Source organism: Antrostomus carolinensis, unplaced genomic scaffold (genome assembly GCF_000700745.2).
Source record: "Antrostomus carolinensis isolate BGI_N321 unplaced genomic scaffold, ASM70074v2 scaffold48670, whole genome shotgun sequence".
NCBI lineage: Eukaryota > Metazoa > Chordata > Aves > Caprimulgiformes > Caprimulgidae > Antrostomus > Antrostomus carolinensis.
The window spans coordinates 2,523-19,470 of record NW_010290049.1 but is presented as its reverse complement, the minus strand read 5'-3'; the positions used below and the strand labels follow the sequence as shown (position 1 = coordinate 19,470).

The window sequence follows — 16,948 nt, the reverse complement described above, 5'->3', positions numbered from 1 at the left end:
GCAAAGTGATTTGAGCCCGAGAAGAAGGGAGAGGTTGGGGAAGGTGTTGTCAGATGTGGTTGTTATGTCTCACTGTGCTACTCGGATGAATGGCAACAAATTAAATTGATTTTTCTTCCCCAAGGTGAGTCTGTTTTGCCCATGACCATAACTGCTGAGTGAGACATCCCTGTCCTTGTCCTAATCTGTGCCCCTTTGTTGTGATTCCCTTCCCATCTCACCAGGTGGGGGGAGTGAGTGCAGGACCACATGGTCCCACTGTGGGTCAGACCACCACAGTTGGATTTGTATTTTTAAGTTGAAAATGCACTGGCATTAGGAATTCGTTGGGGAGTTTTGCTGTTTCTTTGCTGTATAATATGGTAGTTTCACCCAAAGGTGGGATTATATTTGGTGACAAGTGGTACTAGAGGATAGAGGTAGGTGGTTTGGTTGGTTTAGGGTAAAACAGAACTAGTTCCCTGCTTGGTTTTGGTTTTGTGGTTTTGGGTTTGGTTTTTTTTTACACTAGAATTACACAGAATCACAGAATTGGTGTATTCTTGGTCTTAGAAAATGCGTTATTGATACACATGTAGAATCAACATTTTATCTCTTATGAGACTCACTCAGTTGCCACATACAGGATGGCTGGCTACTTTTTCCTCCCTGACTTTTAGAATTCATTGAACACTTGAATTTTTTCCTACTTTTATTGATAACTGACCTTTCATTCCTTGACATTTTTTCTCCTTCCCAAACTGAGTGAGTATCACTGAAACTATTTCCTTCCATGTTTTGGGAGGAAAGATCTGGCCAACCCTCTTAAGCGCCACGTTAAGAAAGAGCAGTGCAGCTCTTTTGGAGGACTGCATTTCTGAGGGCTTGAGACAATCCAGGATAGCCCAAAACAGCTGTGTAAATGTCAAAAGGCAAATTAGTGATTTAAATGTCTAAAGTACTAACAGAATTGTAGTAAGCAGGAGGAGGAGGGAAAACAATGTTCTGTTTTAGAGTAAATCCTTCTTCCTGTATTTAGGTTCGGGAATCAGCCACAGTATTTTGAATTTAAAGGTGGACAGAATTCTTCCCAGTCCCACACCTGTAGAACAGCAACAGATTTGTCTTATCTTCCATGCTGCAGTGGTACCTGCAACTCTCTCATTGCTGCCCCATAAGACACATGGGTGGTTTATAAAGTTCTTGTTCCACACTTTTTGACATGAATTTGAACCAAGCTGTAGGGGACACCTTTCCCTCTTCTGCTGGGCTTCAGTGGAATGCATCTGTTAAGTTATTGCAGGTCCTTTGGCTTCCTGCAGGAAGGAAGGGGCCAGGGCCCCTCTGTAATTAGCACTGCATTTAGAAATTAGTTCAAAAGGTCATGATACTTTGTGTGTGTGTGTGTGTGTATGTATATATGCATGCAGTGGTTTTGGTTTTTTAAGTGTTAATTTAAAAAAAAAATGTTTTATATTAAAGATTACATTTAGCCAACATGAAAATAGATGCATTAAATATCATCAAGAAAAAATGTTGTGATTGTTATGTATAATTGTGTTTTTATTAACAAAATAAAGTTTTTCCACCCATCTCAGGTTTTCCAATCCATTTTCAATGTTAATCACAGTTTTCCTAAAAAAAAATACCAAAATAACCCAAACCAACACCCCTCCCCATGTTCTTGCATAAGGAGATACTGTTGGAATCAACAGGATTATTTTATTATTATTATTTTTTAAAGTATTTGGGACAGATTATTTCAATATGACATTGACATATTTCTGAATCTAAAGATGTGGCTAATGATATTTCTACTTGGCTGTTATGGAGTTTAACACAGTGAAGTCAAGAAGAGCAGTATCAATCACAATCTTCACAGGGGCATTTGCTGTTTATCCACACTCAGATGGGGTCATCCCATGGGCAGTTTGTGGGCTGCTCTGGCCAAACCCTGGGTGATTAAGGGCAAAAAGGCTTTTGGTGCCCTCGTCAGTAACACAGGAGTGTGGGATTACCTGTGCCTGTTTGCTCTGAGCTTTGGGACAGCAGCAGAGGTGTTGCAGAAGTGTTGATAGCTCATAGAGGAGGAACACCTACTCTTCCCACTGCACAAAGTTGTGCTTTGAAACCTGTCCACTGTACGGCTGAAGCATTACTTCAGGAAAAACCTTGGACATTTTGAAAAGAAATATACTGCAAGTAGGTTCAGATCTAAATGTCTTCATCACCTTTAAAAGCTTTTGCAGTATTATTTTTTGAATTTTTTTTAGTTAAGTGCTACTGCCTTTAAAAATTAATAGAATATACATAATTTTTCCTAACTTCACATTCTAGCAAGTGTTTCACGAATTACTATGAGGAACAAAACATAATCCTGCTACCCCAGCTTACATAACTTTAAACAGAGGATTTTTAAAGGCTTTTTGAGAACTGGATATGCCTGACTTCTCCAAAACAATAGTCTACTCTTGCACATTCATCTTTGGATGTCAGCTGTGGAAGTTACCAGACAAACTGCTTTGCTAAGTTCAAACAGTGGAAAAGAACGAAGCTTTAGAGCTTTATAATGCTAATGAAAACAATGCAATAGCAAATTATTTTTATTATGTGTGAATTCTGGAAGCTATTTCAGGAGTGAAGAAAATAAAAAAAATATTTTCTTTTATTGCATTGTTGGTACTAACCCAATAATGAACCTTATGAAAAGCAGATTGCTCACTTCAGTTAGCTAATAAATAATCAGCTTCAAAATTCAACCTGCAGAGAGAAGGCAATAAAATAGTAATTAGAAAACAATGACTAATGTGGACACCTGATCACAGGTAAAAGTGTAATTGTTAAGGCACTCTTACTAAGAAGCACATGCATGCACACAGACCAAGAACAGAAGAATGACAACTGATTTGACTATCTTTCGGAAAATTGAAAGAAATTCTCAGTACTTGTAAGATTTAATATGGATTTAAAGAAGGTAAAAACACTGGGGTTTTTTTTAAAAAAAAAGTTTTAAAGTATTCATATTTCTAGAGTAAAGTTGATGTACTTAACTATCAGAACAATTAGTTTGTGTATTCTCATGACAATTTCGTTAGTGTTAGATGCTAAATATTACAAACTAGTTAGTAGCAGTGGTTTGAAATTTGGCTTATGTAATCCTGCATCCTTTCCCTCCTCTTTCTTCATTCCTCTGATGTTAGAACTTGAATGGTTGTCTCTTCAAACATAGCTGGGTCCAGAGAGTTCTTTCATAAGTCTGTTTTTCCTGTCAGCAAATGGCACATGAACGCAGCTTTCTGCTTCAGTGCAACTCTCCTTCTGCCTTGTTTCCGTAACTTCACCAAAAGGTGGTTCCTGTAGCCCAAAGGAATTCTTCACTCCTGATTCAGCCATTTCTCTGCAGCCCTGACCTGCATGTCCATGTTTGCAAAGACTGCCTTTTTGGGGTTTTGTGCCTGATGTAGGAAGCCCATGGTGCAAATTCTCAGTGGCTTCTGAGAATATGGAATTTTTTTTCAGCCTAATGAGTGTTTTGTCTCTTAGACCTGGCATTACACATTTACTCCCTGCTTTCTCACTGTTCTTTAGCTGTTCATCTGGCTTTTTTTCTTCTTTTTCGTGTTGTTCAACTGCATCTTCCTCTTGATTGTTCTCTTTTACACTGTCACTTAGATGAGTCTCTTCAGTTTTCATCAGCTGCTTCAGCTCCCATCCAAGCAAATCTGTCTTTTTTTCTTCTTTCATAAATTCCAAGCAAGTGTATTCTTCCATCAGTAGTCTGCCCTTCCTTAAATACTCTAAAATGAAATATTGTGGGTTTTAGGAATGTTCTTAAATTGCCGAAGAACACAGACAGTCATGAAGTGTTAATGACAGCAAGTTTCAATTCCTTATTTCATTGCTTAAGTTGCTGCTATTGATAGTATTTCAGTCTTGGGTGTTATGACAATGCTATTTACTACTAAATATAACAGAATGGGGCAAGATTTAAACACAATCATTGTGCCATTGAATCCAGCTAAATATCTTAATTTTTGCCTTTTTCATTATGTTTAATTTTATCGAATTAATTAGCATGCAAATATAATCAGTAATGGCTAAATATAAGGGCCAGAAAAATCACGTACAGTGCAACAGCGAAACCACATGAGAGCTAAACTCTAACTAATTTTCTTGCTTTTAAATGGAACTTAAATAGACCTATGATTTTCTCTCCCTTAGCTGACAACACAGTTGCTTGTTGCATGGAGTAGAATATACTGCAACTCTCTAACCTGTACATGAGTTGGCTCCAATTTTTAGTAGAAAAAGGTATGTGTCTACTGAATGCCTACAGTCAATGCATTTGGCTGCTGCAGGGGACAAATTGCAATAGGCTCTGTGCTTTGGAGAGACTCACGAGAACCTCCAAAATGAGATCGATTCCAAGCTTAAAGGAGAGGTATGAAGTTGCAATAACTAAAATAGCTAAACAAGACTTCAGTAAGTAGGCCTGACATTGTCGGTGGGAGGAAGACAGGATTGAGTCTGGCAAACAGTGAGGAGAGAGAGTTCACTGGTGGCAGAATCAGAAGACCTGTGTTTTCTGTCAATTTTAAAAGGGGATTTCAAAGACAAATAGTGACTTCAGTTATCTGGTGGGGTCTGGAAAGGTTGCAGGCTGAAAAGGCAGCGTACAAAACACAGGAGTTAACGCATTCCAGATTACTGGCTCTGCTACTGATCTAGTAAGTGACCTCAACAACCTGCTTCCCCTCTGTAAATGTGTGACCTGTAGGTCACACAATGTCTCCTACCCTTTGTGAAGTATTTTGCATGATGGCATTCAGATCTTGGTTCTTTCTAGAAGCCTCACTATAATTAAAATAACATTAATATTTTTAGAAAGAAAAACTCTGATAAAGGAATAGAGGCATTGGTTTCTTCTGTTCTATAGAATCTCTTCAAAATAAAGGTGTTAATAGATGAGTCCCTTGCATATAACTGTTATATGAGAGCATAATCAACGGCTAAGATTTGTAAATAGATCATTGTAATGAGGAGATACTCCCAGCCCTTGAGGAAGTCCTTTTCCTTTTTCAGCAATAGATCCCGAGACAGAAATATATGTTGGCATCACCTACGATGAAGATTCACAACCAACAATTTGAGATCAGGATTTGATTAGTGTGGAATTAACAAACGATTAAGTGATGTATACTTTTACAGATGAAGCACTGACTTTTTACCAGCGTGACCAGGAACTCTTTTTAGAAGTACAGCTGTATACTGTGGAGCTGCTCTGCTGTCAGTGCAGCACTGCCAGCAGCTTCACTGGACTTCAGTGACGCTTTCATATATTATTTTGCTGAACTAGTTCCTGTCAGTCAGGTGCCGCCTAATGGTTGTCAGACCCATGTAAATCACCAATAGCATTGGTTCATTCAGCTTTTGAAAAGGTCAAATGAGCTTCTGGGAAGCATGTTAAAATCTACCTCTATGTGTTCTATTAAAAGTTTCTGGCTTTGGTATTTTCTTGGTTGATTGCTTTTCTGTTCTACATTGGGCATCTGTGTATGCTTCGTTTGCTTTAGCTTCTTGATTCTTATCTTCAGAAGACTTTTTATCCTATAATTAGCAATTAAAGGTAAAAATAATAAGGGAATAATTGTTTAGTGACCTTAAAAAGTACACAGTCAGTGCAATACTTATAAAAAGATTAGTAATTTCTGTTATATTCTTTTGTGTTACAATGTCTGTTCTACATATTCTCTGTAATATAAATACATTCACACAAAATCCATATCCTAGAAAGTTAAGATAATGGATCAGGCTAATCAGGATATTACTGAAACTTACAGAACAACGTATAGCTTAACCGAGAGCTTCAACAAGGCGTTGGATCCAGATGTTTCCTACCTTTGTTAGCTGAACTGGACTTTTTTCTGTTTCCTGAGTTTGGTGCTGTGACAGCAGCAGTGATCTAAAATTCTGTTTATCTACTTGTACTGATCTGTTTATGCTAAGACCTATTGAAAAAGGACAACCATTAGCAATACTGTAGTGTCTGGAATTATATTGCCAGTATAAACAAAAGATATCTTTGATGACTGATAATACTGCTATGTGGCCTAGGATTTACATTTTTTTGCCCTTTAATGAAGAAATTATGTTTTGCTTGATCTATAAATGCTGAAACTGGAACACAAACAGTTACCTGGACTTTTGAGCATTTTCATCCATACATTATATACTTAAGTTTTAAGATTTAAAAAGTCCTCTTCAGATAGAACATGTGAAGTCAGGCAAACGTGTCTATACCTTAGAGCCTATATGGGCTTAATTTGCATGGTAACATTCTAACGTAAATTTAAGGGGTCTGGTGTGAGGCCTCAGCTTTCAGGTTCCTAGATTCAGATCTCACAGACTATAATTAACATGAGTGCTTTTATGCCTCTGACTTGGTTACTCAGCTTTCTCAAAGTTAAGCACTTACGTAAGGCTGTCTGGAACTAAACTCTTCAGGGGAAATGCTTAACACTGTTTGAAATATCTATGGTCTTTGAAAAGAGATGCCACAGGAGTGACTGAATGAGAAATTTAAAGAAAGAGCTGAATGGAAGTGGGATGGGGAAGGTGAGTATATTGTTCTTTTAATCGATTTTGAGAATAATTTTGACATGAGTACTGTAGCTGAGAAAGATGCTAGAACAGCAGCAAAAATGGGATCTTCCCTTTGTCAACGTTTGATCTTATTCCCAGTTTTGATCTCTGAAATCAGAGGAAGACTCTCCATAAAAATGATGATTTTCGAATGTTTGAAGTTTGGTGGTAAAAAGGATGTTGATAACCAATTTGAGGATTACTCTTGAAGGAACGGCTCTGATAACGTGGAGGGAATTAATTTTCCCTTTTGAAAGGCAACCAGCAAGTAGTCACTTCGGCAGCTTTTCCAAGAGAGATCAGCGGAGCGTTGCTCAGATTCAGAACTAGGGGGAGCTGTACCTCTAGACGAACTGGTGTGACCCTCCCACAACTGAGCACACTGCTCTCAGGAAAAGCACATGAAATTAATGGCTTCATTCAATAAATCAATTTTATGTATGTACACAGAGCTTTCTGATAACCTAAGCAAGCCTACGTTCAGCTATTTGTTTAAAAAATGCAGCCCCACATGTCTTTTTTTCTTTCCTGCTGGGTAAAAATTTTTGCAAACGCAGAATAGAAAATAACTACTTGAAGAAGTAGCTCTTTCTAAGTCTCTTATAGGAAAATTCAAGTCAACGGTGGAAAAGAAAAACAATTGTCAGTAATTCCAGTTCTAGATTTCTAAATCATCTGTTTCCATTAACTGGCAGAGAATGAAACCATTATTGGCCAAAACTAACAAAAGATCAGACCATTTTGCTTGGAATCTTTTCATTACAGACTATGAGGTATCCCTTCAACTAAGCTGCCTTATCTTGCTTAAAGAAAAGAAGAACTTAAATAGTAAACAGTTATTTAAGTACTGTAATTTAAATAACAATATTGTACAAGTCCGTATGTAAATAAAATTTTAAAAAACACAGCTGGTTACGTGACGTCACTAAAGCTGGAATTCAGAGATTCATAAAAAAACATGTCTGACTTGGAATGAGAAGTAGGAATTTGTGTTTCTTATTTTACAATTTGAATTACCGACCTTTTCCCCGTAGTTCACCTGTAGTTAAGGCAGAGTAATGGATTTGCAAAGACAATGAAGAGGAAAGAAATAAGCAACTAACTATGATAAGACTTTGTACTGATAACATAATTTGAAGAATTCTGTGGACATGTGCAATATTTGCAGCAGATATGCTTGCTGCCATGTAAATTTTAAGTACTCTTCTGTACCTATACGAAGAAAGTTCCAGTTCCTCCTTCAGTTTAGGAGGAGGAGTATCTGACCAGTATTTTGAAGAGGTGCTTTACACAGGAAAGTCAAAAGCTCTCCTTTAGGATATTGACAGAATGCTTCCAATTCTCAGTAGGAGGCAAAATATTACTCTCAATGTGGGGAAAGTACTTGAAATCCGTTTATTAGTTTCTGTATAAGACACATTTATTAGTAAATTCTAGATACTACATCTAAAGCATGTGACAATTAGAAATTTATAAGTGCTTCAAGAAAACTATCTTCTTCAACATTTTTGTCCTTCATGAACATAATGACCACATACGTAACGTAACAGTTCTTGGCTTGTATGATCTGTAATTGCTTTTAGCTGTTGCTCCCTCAGTTCCAGAGGTGGGATCCACTTGTCTGAGCACAGGCGCCTCATGCTATCTGAGATGCCCTCGAGTACCTTCAAGGTATCCACACACATTACATGGGACCGATGGGACACCCATATCCTTCTACAGGGCCAGGAAGAATGTGCTAGGACATCTCAAATGGCACTAGATGCCTATAATTAGGCAGTTGAATCCCACACAAGGTAGCTGCTTTTGGAATCGTTGATAGACAAGATGGCATCTAGTAGATATTTCTCTCCAATACCTGTCTGAGCATCCATGTGGAAGAAATACTCTTTACTAAAGAGATCTTTCTTCCTTGATAGAATTAACTTTCCATTGTTCTTTTCTATCAATCTACTATATTATACTAAATAAGATCAGTTCTGCGCATAGAATTAACTGAGAAGATATACAATAACTGGGTTATAATGGTCTCTAGTTGCCCATTTAAATTTACTTACGCTAAAAACCAAAGGACTACTAAGGATAAACATTCTCTTCCCTCAGATAAGCTGACAGAATGATCATCAGACTGGCCTTTGAATTTCCTGAACCTTGTATCTGAAATCTCCTCCTCTCCTTTCATCCCAACAAAATGCAAGTTGCAAGAGCTTCAATAATGGACATTGAATCACCTCTGCTATTTGTGAGTTACAGAGTCTAAGGATTTTTAGGGTACGAAAATTGTTTTTAAAGAACAAATTAAATTCATTATTTTTGCTCATATAAAAGCACTTTGAAAGTCTGTACTAGAGCTAGGAAGTTGCTACAGGAGGGTTGTTCGTGAAGTGCTTTGGGTTAGTGAGCCATGTTGTGGGAATTCTAGGTCTAGGGAGGTCACTTCTCCAGGCCAAGTCAAAGAGAACAGCCTGAACAAAAATTAAGCTGTAAAAGCTCTGTGGACTGATAGCTTCACCTTGTTAACAAACAAACAGGCAAACAGCTCTTGAGGCAAACAGACCCTTAAAATAGCAGCGCTACTATCACTGTTTGTATACTAAAACTGTGTATGATAAAAGCTATTAATGATGAAAATTGGGTTAAATATTAAAATAGGCCATGTATTTGTATTCACAACATAAATGAGCAAAAAACCAAGCAGTTCTCTTTAAATTATATATGACAGAATATTTTTAGACCATATGAAAGTACTATATTGGCTTTTATTTTGGAATATATGTCCCAGTTATAAAACAATGTACGTTTCACATAGCTAAACAAAAAGGAAAATGAATATACACTTACTTTTTTCATGAGGTATTGAATCACTCTTGTCCTTTGGAATTTTAGGCATCTGATTTGCATATATATTTCTTACATAAAGTTGACGATCCTTTTCCTAAGAAGAAATAAACACTATTAAACTTCTAATGTGCATTAAGAATTACATTTTACCAATGTAATTTTCCCACGTTGGGAGAAAACTGACAGTGATTTTGCTTTGTGCTTGGATATGTGGTGATTTTGTCTTTTACATAAATAGGAATCTATCATTTTTCTCATGAGCCAAATCAAAATTCTCCCTTTTTAAGGCTAAGAACACATCTGTACACCTACAAGATCTTTCTCATAAAACAATTTTCAGAAAATTCTCTCTTCTCTTTCAGAAAAGTCTTCTCCAATGATTTTTTCATTTGTTGTTCTGAGTTATTTTTTTCAGACTAAACAATTTTTGGCTTTACTTACTTTTTTTTTTTAGGTTTATTTACTCAGTGCTTTTGGTTACAATGTGCTCAGTTCTGTTTTACAACCTATTGCTTGGGAGATGACATAAACTTAAGAGGCACACTTTTAAAATCCATTTAGCAAGAGTCCTCTTTCCTTACTGAAATCTGTCTTAAACACAGAAGAGAGATTTCAGTAACACTCTCATAATATCATTTTTTTAATGTGAAAAATAGGAGCTGCATTTACTTTGGAGATACAGGGTGTGCTGAAAGCGTGTCTGAATACCTTGAGTGGTCTGAGTAAGCCAGGTAACCAAAACTATGAATTTGTAAGAATAAACTCTGTTCTGGCACAGAAATAAGGTTAAGAAGCATGTCTGGTCTTCTTTGTGGTAAACAACAGAAGGTTTTATGAATCTGAAAATACAACATTAAGACAACTGGACACACATAGAAAATCATGTAGAAAATACATTAAACAATAGAGATCTTTTAGAGAAGCGTGAAGGTGAGCACTGTTCTTTGGATTAATTTGCATTTTGGAACAGTTTTATATTAGTGTTCCTGGGACTATAATTATTCCCATCTGCCAGATCTGCACCTATTAGGTGGAAATCAGACTCTAGCAGGTAAAGAGCACTGCAAGTGCTGGTCAGGAGCATTGATAAGGGGCCCAGGAAGAGCACTGTACTTTCTCCCTTTCCCAACAGGGCTTTTGCAGCTAGGCAGCCTGGCTGCTGCCAAATATCAGGAGGAAAGTGTCTGCACCTGATCCATAGGTAAGAGGGACAAACAATGCCCCTGTACAGAAATGTAAATCTCCACGAATCCTCAGGATTTGCCAGTTCTGCCCTTCACAATGTCTGGGAAAACTCCCCATAACAACATTTGATTCACAGACATTTGATTCCATTTAGAAAGAGAAAGCTCCGTCACGGGATCACCAACAGATGGATTGGTCACTTTACATAGAAATAAAAAAGTCTATTTTAACTGTGTTACAAACCAGTTTAAATTACTAAAAAGTTACAAGGGTTTTCACATTTTCTGGAATATGTACTGTTTTTCTTGTTTACAACCTCTATGACATACCATTCATGGCAGTTTTGTTTCTATTTCTAGTTAGTGTCAATTTTAGGTTCTCTTGTATGTTTGGTTTACAAGCATTACAGTAAGAGTTGAACTGGAAATATTTGTCCCAAAAATATTTGTCTGAAAACCAATCTGGAATTTAAACAAACTGCTGAAACATTTACATAGGTCTTTTTGTTAAATTCTAGATTTGCAGATTGCAGTATTTGGCTCATTTTGATTTGAAAGTTTTTCTGTTAGGGAGCTCACTTAAAGATAGTAGATGAATACATTGACCTAGATATATCAAGTTGGTGTGGATTATTTGTTCAAATTGTGATGCATTAATCTCTGTTTTGATTAGTTATTGAACTACTTTGAACTTTTGATCAGTTATTGAACTACTGAGACCCTACAAGAATTTAATCATTTGATATTTTGCCTTTTTTTGGTAGACTATAGACTCAATTAGGAAACAAAAATTCCATTACTAAATAATATAAAAGAAAAATAGGTAAAATTAAATAGGTAAAATTAAATACTTTATTTTTCTTGTAGGAACAGAAACTTGTTTAAAATCTTGCATACCTTAATTTTTTGGTGAAGAGAGTTAATTTCCATTTGCAAGTTCTTTGTAATTATCCCAGCTTCCACAGCTTTTTTGTTCTCATTTGCCAGCTGCTGGATAAAGGTGCTATTGTTCAAATTCAGCTGCTTTTCTAGGCTCTTAAAAAAATTACATGTTTTACCATATTGATATACTCAGTATGACTGTTGAAAAATTTCAGTTCTTACCAGATTTAAAAAATAAACATGCTAAAATAATTAAAAGCACGCTTCTAATAATCATATTCTATTGTAAACAATGCATTAAATTATGATGAAGTATCTGAAAAATTACTTTAGAAATGAGCAAAACCTGGGTTAAAACATATTTTAGTAAACAAAAACAGTATATTTGGCATTCAAACATAAAAAATAAGGCTGTACATCACCTTTCTGATGGATTAATAAATACAATCATCTTTGAGAAATGTTAACACAACATTTCTGCTCACACTGAGATCTATTAACTGCAGCAGCATAAGGAGGCTTAGTGTAAATTAAAACTAGGTAATTTATTGAGTACTTTATCATCAGAACTCAGTGCCATACACTGAAATTATGGTTACTAAAACTGTAAGGTGGATACCCAAGCCTGCATGCTTTTTATAGCTTCTCACTAGGACTTCTGTAAACAGAAAGTTTTCAAAAGAGAGTCTGAATTCAGCGTTTCATATTTTAATTTTCTTTCATGTAATAAATGTACTTCAGACCTAGTTGTTCAGATGGTGAAATGCTTCTAAGATTGCCTGTCTCTTTATTTAATTCTATGCATAATATATCCCATAGGAACTGGAATTTAATTCCTGGAGGACAGTGGAAACTTCACTCTTCCAATTTTGTATTAAAAACTATATTCCTGTCTTTTTGTGAAAGGCTCAGTAAGAGAGATATTAAAAGGAGATTAATTATCTCCTCTTAAACTCCCAGCAGGTTTTTACTACAGTTGCACCATAAACCAACAGAAGAACCAAACATAAAATCTAGGACGCCTGACTACTGCTTAATTCAGCAGCGGCCCTACAGCCAACAACAGTGAGTGACAGTAATTAGTGAAGAGGAGATGTGGGTATGTCCCTACTGCCCACCGACACCATATAAAAATAACAGTGCTAGTTCCAGACAAGCCAGCTTTGGTTGTTCAAGGAAGTAGATCAGCAGCAGCCTGGTGGTCTCCATGTATGACTAATCCTCTGCTTTGCCAAGGTAAATCAGGGTCCGTGCTCTTGTGGCTAAAGGGCCCAAGCAAGGCTGGGCACCCCATGCTGCTGGCAGGGAGCAGAGCAGACACTCTGCTGAAGATTGCTCTCCAGCTATATGCCACGTTTCTGACGTGGATTAAGGCATACGACTTGACTCATAAAAGATCTTTACTGCCAAACCTAATCTACTCATACATTTCTGACAGATTTCAAAATACTGGGAGGGGATACTGCCATTTTTAGCATCTTACACTCAAGACAGCACTGGATTAAAAAGAATGTTCAATGTTACAGGATTTTATCAGAATCATTAATGTGCCAAGAAGACGCTAAAACCTTTCCCCTATTCTTGAACAGAAACCTCTCCTATTATTGTTCCACAAATACAATGATATGCACATATTACCTGTATTCTCTTTTTGTTCACTTCCATTTTTTCTGCAAGGACAGATAATCTGTGATCAGGTTTCTCTCTCTCTCCAAGAGTTGTGTCTTCTGAAAGCATATGCAAGTTCTGCAAAGCATCTTTAGCTTTTAGCAGCTCTGCTTCAACTTTTCTGAGCTTCCTGGATGTATTTCTCTCATTCTCCTGAGATATCCTCAGGAGTTCCCTTAAATTTCTCACCTCATTATAATGACTTTCTAAAAGATTTGCCAAGATACTTTTTGAATTTTGATATCTACCTATTGCTTTTGAGTGTCGACAATGAAGCTGTTTCAAAACATGGTTTTCTAAGCTTGATGCTTCTAATTTGTGTTGTAAATCAAATATTTCATTCTTCAGCTCTTTAATCTGTGAAGTCTTGCTGATGATATTCTCTGAGCCACTGCATTTTTTTTCTGGGAAATCATACTGCTCTGCAGGCTTAAAAATGAAGAACTCTGATGTGGTACCTTCTCAGCTGGTAATATTTTTCCTCCTGTATTCAGACCAAAGTAAACTGGCATTGATATAGAGCAATCATTTAAGACAGCAGAATCACTGTGTGTCTTTACTGCTCACATAAGCTCATATACTGCTCATCCAAGCTGTTTAACTGGGGTATATTTGACAAAATGCTTAAGATCTACACTAAGACTCCAATGTTCAAATATTTCACAGATAAATCCATGGAAGAGTTTGTATCTCTGTAAGTGCATTTATATGGCTGCACTAAGCCATAGCTACCGAGGTCTATAGGAGGTCAAGGTTCCCTCCTTTCGTTCTCTGAAGCCATTTTCATTCAAAACAGCCATCATGCTCACTTTCCATTAGCAAGGGTAACTACACAGGTGGTGTCTTCTGAGGCAAACAGCAATAATACTCTGGAAACAACTCAGTAAGGTATGTTTATGTTAACACATTGCTCCAGTATCAATGGCAATCAATTTTCTGTCTGTAAATCATGCAGTTCACAAATGCAGGCATGATCTGCGGACTGTGCATCCCAACCAAACTCAACCCATCCATAAAGATTCCCAAGAGGGAGGACTTACACCTGGAATAGGGGTGTGATAGAAAAAAACCAACATAGTCATCTACAGGTCTGCAAGAACTCAAAAACCAAGGTGATCACAACAGCACATGGTTAAATTTTCCTGTAGTTAGGATTTCTAACCAGCTTTCCAGAATTTTCAAGTCAGCTTTGAAATGAACTAGATTTTTAAACCTCACATGCTTTTATTAGAACAGTTATGCAGTTGTGTACCCTGCTTCTATATGGCAATTGAAAAACTCTTTGAGCTAGCATTCTAAGTATATTACTACCATTTGCCTTTCTTTATGGCCAGCATTCTGGGTGAATCACTCTCATTTTGCTTTCCTGAATTATAATTAGAATGTGAAAATAGTGAAGACTCTAAACTTGAGTGTGTTCGCCTTTTTCAAGCATATATAGCTCTCAAGACATTTCAGGCAGTATTGTGCTAGAAGCTTTTTATAATAATTTCTAGATCACGTAACATTTATAGATAAAACAGGCAAGGTCCTAACCTAAAAAACACCAGAGGAAAAGGACAGATCTTTTCAGGCACTTCTGTTGAAGCCAATGGGTGTTCTTTCTCTGCACAAACTCTTTACAGGAGCAGGCCCCAACCAGAACACCCTGTTGCAGATAGGAAGCAACATCAAATCAGCGGTAGGAAAAGTAAAGTAGGGCACTGGCAGGGCAGGTTTTGGTTGTTTTGTTTGGGGTTTTTTTATATATGTTTTAAATGGATTAAGAAGGACTATCACGGACATTCAAGTAAACAGAAAGAAATGATAGCAATCAGTTGAGGTCAGACACTTTCAAGACCTTCTGCTGTGAGCAAAATTAACAGGTGCTGTGAAAAAAACTCACCAGAGGTCAAAACTAAAGCAAATGGAAGGTACACAAGCATCACACCTGCGTGTTCTCGGTAATACAATTCCACTACACGAAGAATACAATATGATCTCAAATGCTGTCACACAAATATTTGCAAAATGATAACAACTATTACATTACTACTTTATGTTGCCAAAATGGAATGAGAAGATGACAAAGAAATGGGGAAATACCTTCCTGCAAAAGCTGACAAAATACTGCAAAATCTATACACGTCTATACAGGGTGAAAATGTGCATTATAATAGTGTTCCTGGGAAACTGATCATTTCAAGTACCCATGAACAAGCAAAAATAACCACTTAAAATATCCAACACAGTTAGTAGCCAATAATGATTCTTCTGCTAAATGTACTTTAAAAATGTGGTTATTCTTTCTAGTCTGCTATTTTCATGCAGTATGACTTCTTGATATCAGTATATAACTTATATGAAGAGATAATCAATGGTTCCTCTCTCTTTTTTTGGTTGATTTGCATCTTGTAGATTTGTTAGATCTTGAAGAAACTTTGATACCCAGCAGGAAAAGGGTCATTGGTTTTACACTCATTTTTTGACGTGGGATTTAAGGAAGTATGGGCCTAGATAGGAAAACATGCAGACATGGAAAGATTCTTCACCGTTAACATTTATGTTAAGGGAATATATTTGTGCTATATGGTCATTCCTTTGAAGCACAAATTTAATTTCACATGATACACCATGACTAAACTGGCCAAAACGTGGCTTTTTTGTCAAAACTGACACTTTTGTGCAGACATATAATTTTTGAGTAGCTTTCCTCAGGAAAGGCTTTTTCAGACTCATCATGTGATGCACAGTCAAAACAAGAAACTGCAGCATATGTGGGAGAGCCATTTTCAAGTCCTCAGATTAAAACTGAAGAATAAGGATTGCAAAGATGTTCCCACATCTCAGGTGATTATCTTGCCTCTTGGATCACCCAGTATTGTGGGATAACACAATAGGGAACCTCTGTCTCTCTTCCCTCCCCTTCCTAGTGTTTGAAACATGATTTATTATTTTTCTTCACTAAAAAACTGTTTCCCTGGTCTTCCTAATTACTGAAAAAATGCCAAAGAAAGGGAACAGCTATATTTCTCAAGACAGCCTCATTTTGCTACTACCAGAAAACAAAGTACCTTTTTCATAATCTTGGGGGAACATACGCTGTCCTTTTTTCTTCTTGTTCTTTTTCTTTTTTTCCTTTTCCTGTGTCTTCTTCTCTTCCATTCCTGATATTTCTAAACATTTGCCGCTTCTAGCTGTTTCAGAGCAAGTCTCTGACAAAGCCCTCAGAATAGTTAGTGTGAGAATTTTCACTTCTGTATTCTCTACTGTGTCGCCTACAATTATTGCATCTGCTACAGCTGCTGCTTCTGATACTTCTGTTCTTCGAGGAATTTTTAGTATCTCTGGTTTTTGGGCCATGCTCTGACTTACTATCTTCTGTCACTAAAATATGGAGGAAACAATCATCTGAGTTCACCGCTGTGTTATGGTAGAAGACTTAAAAGTTGATCTTCATAACTATCAGGAATCAGAATGTTATTGAGCTGTTTACAGTTAACATAAGCAATACTAACCAGCGCTCAGCCATATTAAACAATGCTGAGAAATACTAAGTTACCTTCAAAAACCCCCAGTCATTAGTCTTTAACTATATAAAGAAACTACTATAACCCAATAAAATAATCGTGTGGTCTGTAGTAAGTGGGTGAGTTTGTTTCCAGAATGAACTGCAACATGATGAAACATATTAGTTTTTATCTCAGAATTTACTATGACACTGGCATGTATTTTCTAAAGATTTACAAGATACTAAAATTTAAATCTAAGTA

At 36.7% G+C, this 16,948-nt stretch overlaps 1 protein-coding gene across 1 annotated transcript; it reads right to left on the bottom strand.

Moving 5' to 3' along the window:
• Positions 1–3,090: 3,090 nt before the first annotated feature.
• On the bottom strand, positions 3,091–16,538 carry LOC104528194 (lebercilin LCA5 like). The gene is given in 8 exon segments (XM_029086034.1): positions 3,091–3,776; positions 5,454–5,586; positions 5,878–5,987; positions 9,463–9,556; positions 11,544–11,681; positions 13,167–13,555; positions 13,558–13,680; positions 16,250–16,538. Coding segments are annotated over 8 exon segments (1,962 nt in total).
• Between the last annotated feature and the right edge of the window lie 410 nt (positions 16,539–16,948).